Source organism: Triticum aestivum, chromosome 6B (assembly GCF_018294505.1).
Source record: "Triticum aestivum cultivar Chinese Spring chromosome 6B, IWGSC CS RefSeq v2.1, whole genome shotgun sequence".
NCBI classification, from domain to species: domain Eukaryota; kingdom Viridiplantae; phylum Streptophyta; class Magnoliopsida; order Poales; family Poaceae; genus Triticum; species Triticum aestivum.
The window spans coordinates 673,525,569-673,537,478 of record NC_057810.1 but is presented as its reverse complement, the minus strand read 5'-3'; the positions used below and the strand labels follow the sequence as shown (position 1 = coordinate 673,537,478).

General features: G+C 46.5%; 1 protein-coding gene across 2 annotated transcripts; it reads left to right on the top strand.

Moving 5' to 3' along the window:
- The first annotated feature begins 1,842 nt into the window (after positions 1–1,842).
- LOC123134803 (uncharacterized) lies at positions 1,843–4,346 on the top strand. Of its 2 annotated transcripts, XM_044553973.1 has the most exons (4): positions 1,844–2,369; positions 2,473–2,529; positions 2,599–3,507; positions 3,669–4,346. In XM_044553973.1, exons 1-4 carry the CDS (start codon positions 2,340–2,342, stop codon positions 4,173–4,175), a joined length of 1,503 nt encoding a protein of 500 aa, XP_044409908.1. In that variant the 5' UTR covers positions 1,844–2,339; the 3' UTR covers positions 4,176–4,346. The 2 variants fall into 2 exon arrangements, with proteins under 2 accessions (XP_044409907.1, XP_044409908.1); XM_044553972.1 differs by having other exon boundaries at positions 1,843–2,369; positions 2,473–3,507.
- The last annotated feature ends 7,564 nt before the right edge of the window (positions 4,347–11,910 follow it).

Here is an 11,910-nt window from a genome sequence, read left to right as displayed (position 1 = left end):
CATTTTTAGGGGTCATCTCCGGTAGGTAAATCGAATCAATGAGGGACTACTACCTGTGTTATCCTGCAATTCTCACAAACACATTAGTCCGTCAACCAGGTTTGTCGTCAATACTCCAAAACCAACTAGGGGTGGCACTAGATGTACTTACACTTTAGATTGTCCAGAGAGAGCTTGAGACTGTTTTTCTTGGTGGTTGATGTATGATTGATATTTTGCTTGCAAACCACTTTCATAGTCTCTGGCTAACCAATATGCTTGGTTGAGGGTGGCGGGTCTCTGTGGTCTTAAGTTACACCTGATGCTTGGTTTTTAATCCATTGACAAAGCTCACTATGTAGTAATTTTCTTGTAAGTATGGGTGCTCATCCCTAACTACTGCCATAACTTCTTCAAACTTGTCAGTGTAAGCAACTACAGACAGAGTATTCTACTTCAAATTGTGGAATTTCTTCAATATCTCATAGATGCTGGAGTCAGCAAATCTGTCACATAGTGCTCTGCAAAAATCTGGCGAGGGCAATTTGTTGTTTTCCATTCGAGCACTTCTAACCCAGTTATCAGCTATCCCAATAATGTAAGTCAGGGCCAAATCCACTTTACACTCTTCAGGAATTTGAGCAAGATGGAAATACTTATTGACCTGTCTGATCCATCCTAGGGGATTATCTCCATTGAATGTGGGGAAATTGATCTTAGGGCCCTTGGAGATGCTCTTCATAAATTGAACTACTCTGTCAGTCTGGTGTTGTGTTGTAGTGATGCTCATGAATTGTGTTTGTTGATCTGCAGATCTGTCGGTCAAGCTGTTCTAAGGTTGTGTTTGCTGCTCCGATGGTTGGACTAGCGTTTCCCCCTGAGGGTTGATTACTTTGGGGCCTAGATCTGGTTGTGGTTGTGGAATTGGATTCGGTTGGGGAACCAGTGAGGCAGAAGCCTGAGCAACATGGGAAGGAGGGTTGGGAGTCCTGGAGCGCATCTCGCGCAGGATGGCGAAAATATCCTGTTGCACCTTGGAATTGTTCCCGACCAGGAGCTCAATCTTCCCCAACTGCTTTTCCAAAGATTCCATTGTTTGCAGACGTGTATTCACTTGATCGATCTGATCTTGCATCTTGTCCCGTTTCAAGCCCAGCGATGTGAGCTCGATCGATCTGCAACGCCTCGAATTCTTCTGAGATCTCGTCCATGTACTTGGTCCAGGTGGGCATGGTGTTACGCACGGTTCAGGAATTTTACAACGGAACAAGTCTGAAACCCTCGCCGGTGACCTCACCCTACCGCTGTCGAAACCCACTGCCGCAGCCGTCGCCGCCGCAATCGGCAACAGGCTGTGGAATTTTACCAAGCTGAAATCCAACCACAGCTTGTTCCGATCGATCCGCCTCCGAGAATCAACCTGGTTACTGATACCAATTGACAAGACCACAACACTCAATCAACACATCAAATTACTCGAACTAGCCTCGCTTGAATTATCTCAGAATTTAGAGTTACAGATACAGGTTCAGATCGAGGATCTGCCCAATTTCTACCAAGTAGTCTAGGGTTCTAAGGCTAGGCTAGCTATTACACTTGGAGAAGGGGGAAAGATGATCATCAGATTGGTGGGCGGGGCCCTTATAGCTGGGAGCAGGTGGCGATGGCTTGGAACGGAAGGAGTCGTTGGTCACTGTTACTGTCTGGCTGGTGGCGGCAACGGATGACGGTGAACAGGAAACTGGTGAGCCGTCGATGTCCACTTAACTCGTTTGATCCCAGCCGTCCGATTACCAGAGACTGAACTCTATTTCTTCAGTGCAGGTGTCATGTTCTTCAGTTAACAGGAATAGGCTGTCAAGGTCCTGAGTCCTGACACCCACCACTCTCCTCCGCTGCCATCCGCTGTGACAACCCCGACCCCTGCCCCTGCCGTCCGCCGCCGGCCACCACCTCTGCTGCTTGGGTAATTATGCCTGGCTGCATTCCGTGGGAAATAATCTCGCGGGAGACGGAGGCGGGAGAAGATTTGATTTCCTTGCGCAATAGGGGAAGAGAGGAGGCCGATTTCGGATTGTGCAGCGAGGGCAGCCCAAAAGGAGTGATTTTTATTCGGAGTCTGTCTGTTGAGAAGTTGTAATCCGGATCCTCCTCCCTCTCCTCTGAATAATCTCCTCCCTTTTGGAGGAGACCCAGCCGAGTCGGAGTAGGAGGGGCGATCAGTCTGCTTTGTTGCGGCGGTCTAAATAAACAGAGGAGGAGGAGGAGGGGGGACTCGAATAAGGGCAGCTCAGGGATTAGCTGTTGTCACAGATCCAATAAGGTAGATACGTTAAAGATACTTGGTGATCCGATCAGGCATGAACCAAAGCGGTGGCCGCAGACGCAATGTAAGTGCTGCTTCTTTTGTGCCTGATGTTTGTCCTTCCCTTCGATTCGTCCTCATGGCTAGGCTGCTGATTTGTTGTTTTTTTACTGTTAAATGCAATGCAGAAATCAGCTCGCAATGAAGCCGCTGCTGGCAACAAGAATGGTCGTCGCAGGCGCAATGTAAGTGTGCCTGGTGTTTGTCCTTCACCTAAGGTTCATCCTCAAAAGGCTGATTATCTGTTGTTCCAGCTAAATGCAACGCAAAAAGCAACTCGCAACGAAGCCGCTGCTAGCAAGGCAAGCGAAGACAGGCTTAGCAAGCTGCCCAATGACCTTCTGCTCAACATTCTGGAGAGGGTGGACACACTCGATGCCATAAGGACCTGCATTCTCTCCAAGCAACTGCTGAAGCTCCCCACCATGCTCTCACAGTTCTTCCTAAGTATTAGTTCCATCAAATATGACCATGATAAAATGCCCCAAATCAACCGTGCCGTGGCTCATGTAACTGATAGCATCTTGGGCACGAGGAACCCGGAAATCACCATCCGCAATCTCAAAATCAGATTCATTTTGATGGATCGTGACTCTCTCACCATTGGAAGATCTGTCGCCCACGCCATGTCAACCCAGAAGGTTGAAGCAGCTGAGTTTGAGATTATAACGGAGAAGGCTTATAGGAACTGCACTCCTGCCGATCTCCTCCAGAATGCTAAGCTGTTCAATAATTTTGTTGGTGCTTGTCCGGATGCATTTGCTGGCCTCAGGCGCCTGTGGCTGCGTAATATGAGGTTCGGTGAACAGGACATCCCAAACATCCTCAGCACTTGCAAGCTCTTGGAGTCTTTGCGTTTAATCCATTGCGACTCAGGGATCCATTCTGTGCTGCAAGTAGAACATGCTCAACTTATTGAGCTCGAGGTTGACCTTGGGAGATTTGAGAGAGTTGAGTTGATATGTCTGCCCAAACTCCAACGGGTGAGCTATAATAATTGGTGCTCTTCTGAACATCCTGTGTATTTTGGCCTTGTACCACAGCTTTCAAGGCTGAGCCTCACTAAAGTTGGCGTCAGTTCTGATAAGATTCTTGAGTTAAGTCAGCTTCTTGCTGATGTTCATTCCATAAGTGATCTGCATCTGGATTTTCAAAGTGAAAAGGTACTCATTAATCATTTGAATCATATCTGTCCATTCTCAATCTATGATGGTTATATATATGTAGCAATATTAACTTAAGTGGGTCTTATCTTATCTGCCAGTTTGGAATTTGATTTATATGCAACTTGCCCTGAATTTTTAAATTGTTTTTTCGGTTACAGATTTGGGTTGTACCAGAATGCCCAAAAATGCTCAAGCCTGTGCTCAGCAAACTACAGCATGTGAATCTGGACAACCTTCCTGAAGGATGTGATTTAGCTTGGACAATGTTTATTATTGAAGCTGCACCCTCCCTAAAAGAGCTGTGCATTACAGTATGGGATCATTGGTGCATAATGATGACAAACAAAGAGTTCCGGAAGAAATATGGTTACTGCGAAAAGGCAGACGTGAAGTGGAAGCCATATGCTCCTGATTTCAAGCACAAGAATCTGGCTAAGCTCACCATCTACGGCTTCCAACCCAACGACAATTTTAAGCGATACATCAGGTGTGTTGTGGAACATGCGGTTAATATAACAGAGATATCTCTGTACGACAGGAAGCTGTGTGGGCGCTGTGGTGACAAGGTTTATCAATCAAGATATCCACGGACTGTCGAGGAGAGGAAACGAACGGCTGAAGGGTTGGGTTTGACTTCGCCTGCTGTGATTCACTTCCGGTCCTAACTGAAAAATGATTTGCATGATATTCTTATATGTAGTTTGGAAATCACCTCCTATCATCTTTAGTCGGAAGGAGTTCCTGAACTCCATAATTCTGTAGTTACCAAGTCTGTACTCTTGCTTTCCCTTCAATGAAGTTTGTACTGTTACCAAATTGAGGAAATATGTATTAAGTTTGAAAAGTATATCTGTGCCACCTTTTTGGTTGTTATTAAAACCAAATGCTTAGGCATTGGAATAAGTTGATATGTTACTTCATCTTGATGCAGTCTGCTGCATTAAAAATGTGATACTATAGATGCCATCTTCTATGAGGAAAAACATGCATGTTTTGTGAGGTGATTACATTGAGACTCGTTGCGTGACCTTGTGGTACCGCATTTAGTACTGCACACCTTTAGTAGAAATCTCTGGCTTAACTTTCTGGACATGTTATTACTTTCAACGCTTTCTGAACATGCTCCCCAACATAATCTGCGAGGAGTACAAGGTGGTGAGAGAAGACAGTGACACGGCTTTAGTGTCCGGGAGGTTGGGGAGGAGGTAGTGTAGAGGTGCCATCGCATCATCCTAACAAGGTATGTGCTGCACCATCTATTTGTCTTCGCATTTTTGTTTATTTCTTATTATCACTGTCAACACAGAACAGGCATGTGTTTTTAAACGAATCTTGTATGACTACACAGTGATATGGTTTTGGTTGATCCAGTGCCGTACGACACTGCTTATTTTCTTCTGCAATTATGTCACCCCAACAGTTTAAATGATTTGCCTCACATTTTTATGCACTGTGCTTATCTGCTGCTATCTGACAAGGGTCGCCTACTTAGGCCCCCTCCCAATGCTCCATCTTGTACAGGTGCTAAGGCTGTCATGTAGGCAAAAAGTTTGGCAAGGTAATTAAGAGGAGAGAGGTAAGTGTGGTGACCCCAGGAAGAAACAATGCCAAGCGCGAGAACCTAAGCAAAACACTTAAATTGGAAGGATCCCACCAATGCATGAAGAACTTTAGTTGTAAAATTATTAAATGAAGGATGCTTAGCACCAACAAGTTAAGCACCTATGCATTGGGGGCTTTAGTTGCTAAAGTTTTTAATGTGCTTAGCACCTCATGTAAGCAACAATGCATTGGAACAGTAGACATCGAACTGCGGCTTGTTGTCTCATTATTAATTGTCTTATCTCGTATATTTTCTACTTTCTTTTTGTCATATACTCCCCCTTCCTAAGTATTTGTCTTTCTAGAGATTTCAACAAGTGACTACATACGGAGTAAAATGAGTGAATCTACACTCTAAAATATGTCTACATGCATCCGTATGTGGTAGTCCATTTGAAATGTCTAGAAAGACAAATATTTAGGAACGGACGGCGTATGTTTCTATGATGATTAGGAATTTAGAAGGTCCTCCTAGTTAGTGAAGTATTGAAAAGAAGCGATTCTAAATAATCGGTGATCTGTTACTTAAGTCCGTTGAGGTGAAAAGTTTCCATGTGTGATGGGAAGAAGCAATGAAACATTGAATCTGCATTCAGGGGTTGGTTTCTTGACTAGATTGATAACCTTGATTCTTAACTGAGCGAAATATTTATCTCTACTGTACTGCATCATCCTCTCCTCTTCAGAGAAATCCCAATGCAGCTCACAAGTAGCAGTTATCATCGGCTCGATGGAGCGACAGCGAGTCGATGCCGGTGCAGGTCGGCATCCGCGGAGCAACAACATAGTCGGGCGGTTTTGGCACCGGTGTTATGGTGAAGATCGCCTCGAAAAAGGCTCAAAATTTGTGGGCACGTGTTTGAAAACAACACACAATACCCTAGAAAATATTTCCTTCAAAATGGATGTCCGATATCCCGCTCATGAAAAAGATGAATTCGGGTCGGATTCGTTTTCGTGCAGAAAACCTATCCAAAAATTGATGCATTCATTGCATGTTTCCTGGAGTTTGAACGGTCAGATCGAGCTAAAATTTTGAGAGGTGGTCGATACAGGAATTCCACAGCCGATCAACGGTTGGATCTTCCAAAGGATATCTGAGCTGACTGCTAGACTCCTCGCCCTCAACTCCTCTAGATTCATGTCGAGATTCAACAGGGCTCCGGTATATCGGATATTGCCGGAGATTCCTCCATCGGAATACGACGAAATTTTACAGGGTTGTTGTAGACTCAATTCCGCACAACTCCACCTAAGCAATCGTCAAAGCGACAGTTGAGGAGGCAGGGATGGTGAACACTAATCCGTTGTCCAGAAAAACTGTTCGGTCGCACGAGGGCAATGTTGACGTTAAGTCCCCGAGCTCCATGGACGATTCTTCCATGACCTTGTTTGAGATTTGAGTTGACGATGAAGGCACCCATCCGATCTTAACGATCCGACGTGGAGCGTAGTCCTCGGTCCAGCCAAGGTGACCAGTCGAGTTGGTGACAAAGATGTCGACATCGACAATAAAGTTCGGTTCTAACATGTAGATCGCGTCAGAGCTGAGACTGAATTCCCATTGCACCACGGCAACGCCAACGGGGACCTATATGGTCCACCAATGTTGTTGCTAAATCCAGCATATCTCGAGGTAGGGGTCCTAAGCTAGGCGTCTTGGAGCGGTGGTAACATGGACACAGGATTTGACCCAGGTTCGGTCTATCTCGAAGAGATAATACCCTACGTCCTTGAAAGATCATGGATGTCGCCTAGAGGGGGGGTGAATAGGCGCTTTTAAAATAATTACGGTTTAGACAAATGCGGAATAAACCTAGCAGTTAATTTGTCAAGCACAAAATCTACAACAACTAGGCTCACCTATGTGCACCAAGAACTTATGCTAAGCAAGATAAACAACTATGTGATAGCAAGATATATAACATGAAACACTATGGCTATCACAAAGTAAAGTGCATAAGTAAAGGGCTCGGGGAAGAGATAACCGAGGCACACGGAGACGATAATGTATCCCAAAGTTCACACCCTTGCGGATGCTAATCTCCGTTTGGGGCGGTGTGGAGGCACAATGCTCCCCAAGAAGCCACTAGGGCCATCGTAATCTCCTCACGCCCTCGCACAATGCAAGATGCCGTGATTCCACTAAGGGACCCTTGAGGGTGGTCACCGAACCTGTACAAATGGCAACCCTTGGGGGCGGTCACCGAACCCGTACACTTTGGTAACCCTTGGGGGCGGCCATCGGAACCCGGCAAATTACTCGGGATGATCTCTACAACCTAATTGGAGACCCCCATGCTTGCACGGAGCTTTACACCATAATGATTAAGCTCCGAACACCACCAACCGTCTAGGGCGCCCAAGCACCCAAGAGGAACAAGCTCAAGGGTACCAAGCACCCAAGAGTAATAAGCTTCTCAACTTGTAACTTCCACGTATCACCGTGGAGAACTCAAACCGATGCACCAAATGCAATGGCAAGGGCACACGGAGTGCCCAAGTCCTTCTCTCGCAAATCCCACCATAGCAACTAATGTTAGGGAGGAAAATGAGAGGAAGAACAAGAAGGAGAACACCAAGAACTCCAAGATCTAGATCCAAGGGGTTCCCCTCACATAGAGGAGAAAGTGATTGGTGGAAATGTGGATCTAGATCTTCTCTCTCTTTTCCCCACAAAACTAGCAAGAATCCATGGAGGGATTGAGAGATAGCAAGCTCGAAGAAGGTCAACAATGGGGGAAGAACACGAGCTCAAAGGATAAGATTCATTGGGGAAGAAGACCCTCTTTTATAGGCGGGGAAAAATCCAACTGTTATGCTCACAGCCCGCACAGAGCGGTACTACAGCTCATGGGAGCGGTACTACCGCTAGGGCGGTGGAAGCCCTTTGAAAAACAACATCGGGGAGGCAAAAGGCCGGTAGAACTGCCGGAGCGGTACTACCGCTCGTCCTCATGGTACTACCGCTAGGGGTAGCGGTACTACTGCTTGTGAGCGATACTAAAAAAATACATCCGTGCCTACCACCGCTGGACTTAAGACGAGTTTTTGGTCCGGAGTGGAAGTAGCTGTGGTAGTATCGCTCTGGTGAGGTAGTAAAAATTACATCCGCTCCAAGCGGTAGTAAAAAAATACATCCCCTCCAAGCGGTAGTACCGCTCCCATGAGTGGTAGTACCGCTGCAGCCTTTTTAAGGACACCAAAACTGACACAACTTCTGCAAACGGACTCCGAATTCAACGAAACCAAGTTTGTTGGAAAGCTAGCGACAAGGGCTAACACAATCTTGATAGAAATAGCAATAAGAAGGAAAATAGAAAAGACCCATAAGAAAATGGTGAGAAACCTTCCTCGAATAAGACCGGTAAAACCTCCAACACCGAACCGCAATAGAAGAAGCACGTGAACTCCGTTTTTGATGAACTCGAGCTTGTCAAGAAGATGACCATAAGCTCCAAATATCACAAGGAGAAAGGCAAACAAGAACCAAGAAAGATGATGCAAGCATGTAATGGTTTGATCTCTCTATGAACGATACGATGAAGCTACTCACTTGAGAGCCTCCCTTGATAGTACGACAATCGATCCTATAACCCGGTCTCCAAACTACCACCATCAGACCGGTAAAATAGAGAACCTATCAAGGCCAAACCTTTGCCTTGCACAAAGTCCACTTGAGCTAGATGTAGACGATCTTGACTTCCTCAAGTTGGGCCACCTTTCTTGATTGCGTTTGAAAGATCGTGGATGTCGCCTAGAGGGGGGGTGAATAGGCGCTTTAAAATAATTACGTTTTAGGCTTGAACAAATGCGGAATAAACCTAGCGGTTAATTTGTCAAGCACAAAACCTAAAACAACTAGGCTCACCTATGTGCACCAACAACTTATGCTAAGCAAGGTAAGCAACTATGTGATAGCAAGATATATGACAAAGAACGATATGGCTATCACAAAGTAAAGTGCATAAGTAAAGGGCTCGGGTAAGAGATAACCGAGGCACGCGGAGACGATGATGTATCCCTAAGTTCACACCCTTGCGGATGCTAATCCCTGTTTGGAGCGGTGTGGAGGCACAATGCTCCCCAAGAAGCCACTAGGGCCACCGTAATCTCCTCACGCCCTTGCACAATGCAAGATGTCGTGATTCCACTAAGGGACCCTTGAGGGCGGTCATCGAACCCATACAAATGGCGACCCTCGGGGGCGGTCACTGAACCCGAACACTTTGGCAACCCTTGGGGGCTGTCACCGGTACCCGTCAAATTGCTCGGGGCAATCTCTACAACCTAATTGGAGACCCTGACGCTTGCCCGAAGCTTTACACCACAATGATTGAGCTCCAAGCACCACCAACCATCTAGGGCGCCAAAGCACCCAAGAGGAACAAGCTCAAGGGCACCTAGCACCCAAGAGTAATAAGCTTCTCAACCTGAAACTTCCACGTATCACCGTGGAGAACTCAAACCGATGCACCAAATGCAATGGCAAGGGCACACGAAGTGCCCAAGTCCTTCTCTCCCAAATCCCACCGAAGCAACTAATGCTAGGGAGGAAAATGAGAGGAAGAACAAGAAGGAGAACACCAAGAACTCCAAGATCTAGATCCAAGGGGTTCCCCTCACATAGAGGAGAAAGTGATTGGTGGAAATGTGGATCTAGATCTCCTCTCTCTTTTACCCCAAAAACTAGCAAGAATCCATGGAGGGATTGAGAGTTAGCAAGCTCGAAGAAGGTCAACAATGGGGGAAGAACACGAGCTCAAAGGATAAGGTTGAATGGGGAAGAAGACCCCCTTTTATAGGAGCTCCCGAATCCAATCGTTATGTGCTCAGTCCGTGCACAAGCGGTACTACTGCGAGGGTGGTAGAACACAGAGACCGGAGCAAAACAGAGGGTGAGGCAGAGCCAAAAGAGCAGCACTACCGCTAGAGCCAGCGGTACTACCGTTGGCCGCAACGGTACTGCCACTTGGCCCAGCGGTACTAGGGGTGGTGGTAGCCGCGGTACTACCGCTCATGAGCGGTACTACCGCTCCTACTGCTGCTACTACTGCCGCTAAACCCGACACGAGAAAACTACGTCTCTAGTCGAGGCGGTACCAGCACGGAACCGGAGCCGTACTACCGCTTATGGCCATGGGCGGTACTACCGCTGTGGGATAGCAGTACTTCAGCTTGTGGCGATACGTGGTACTGCCGCTCCGGACCAGCGGTACTACCACTGGTGCCAACCTAATGCCAAAGCCACGAAAACAAGTACACTCCAAGGAAAACTAGAACTGCCATAACTTTTGCAAATGAACTTCGAATTGAGCAAACTCAAGCTTGTTGGATACAAGACAATGAGTAGCATCAAAACAGCAAGGCAGGGAGGTATGCCTAAGATATAGAGGAGTGAACACTCCATCAGAGAAGAACCGGCATAACCTCCAACATCGAAAACATCATAGAAGATGCTTGAGAACTCCGTTTTCGATGAACTCGAGCTTGTCATCAAGATGACCATAAGCTCCAAAACTCACAAAGAGAACCAAACAAGAACCAAGAAAGATGATGCAAGGATGCAATGGTTTGAGCTCTCTACGAATGATATGATCAAGTTACTCATCGAGATCCCCCCTTGATAGTACGGCAACTGAACCTATAACCCGGTCTCCCAACTACCATCATGAGACCGGTAAAATGGAAAACCTATCAAGGGCAAACCTTTGCATTGCACATGGTCCACTTGAGCTAGATGAAGACGATCTTGACTCCCTCAAGTTGGAGCACCTTTCTTGATTGCTCCCCCATACTCCACTATGGGTGAGCCACTCTTCCGCACATCTTCATAAGTCCATTGTCACCACAATGGACGGAAAGCTTCAAGCATTTGATCTCTTCGTGATGCTTAACTTGAACTTGCACACCACAACCTAACCCCACACAAAACTCTCACGAAGATCATGGGTTAGTACACAAAGCGTGATTGACAAAGCTTACCATACCATGGGATCGCTTGATCCCTCTCGGTACATCTTCTACGCTTTGTGTGTTGATCAACTTGATTCACTCTTTGACTTAGTCTTGATCAACCTCTCGAATGACCAATCTTTAGGTAATTCCTTGAATGGCACCTTGGTCATCACACACTCTCCTTGAAAACAACAAATGGACTCCAAGAAAAGCCTATGGACAAATCCTTCAAATATAACTCAAGGCAACCATTAGTCCATAGTGATTGTCATCAATTACCAAAACCAAACATGGGGGCACCGCATGTTCTTTCAGCGTTGGCTCGGTGAAGACTAGTAGATTGCTCCCCCACACTCCACTATGGGTGAGCCACTCTTCGGCACATCTTCACAAGTCCATTGTCACCACAATGGACGGCAATCTTCAAGCACTTGATCTCTTCATGATGCATCACTTGAACGTGCACACCGCAACCTAACCCCACAAAGAATTCTCACGAAGACCATGGGTTAGTACACAAAGCGTAATTGATAATGCTTACTAAGGGATTCCCGGATTAGGGGGTGTCCGGATAGCCAGACTACCATCATCGGCCGAACTATCATCGGCCGGACTATCATCATCATCGACCGGACTCCAAGACTATGAAGATACAAGATTGAAGACTTCGTCCCGTGTCCAGATGGGACTTTCCTTGGCGTGGAAGGCAAGCTTGGCGATACGGATACGTAGATCTCCTACTATTGTAACCGACTCTATGTAACCCTAGCCCTCTCCGGTGTCTATATAAACCGGATGGCTCTAGTCCGTAGGACACAACAACAACCATTGCAATCATAC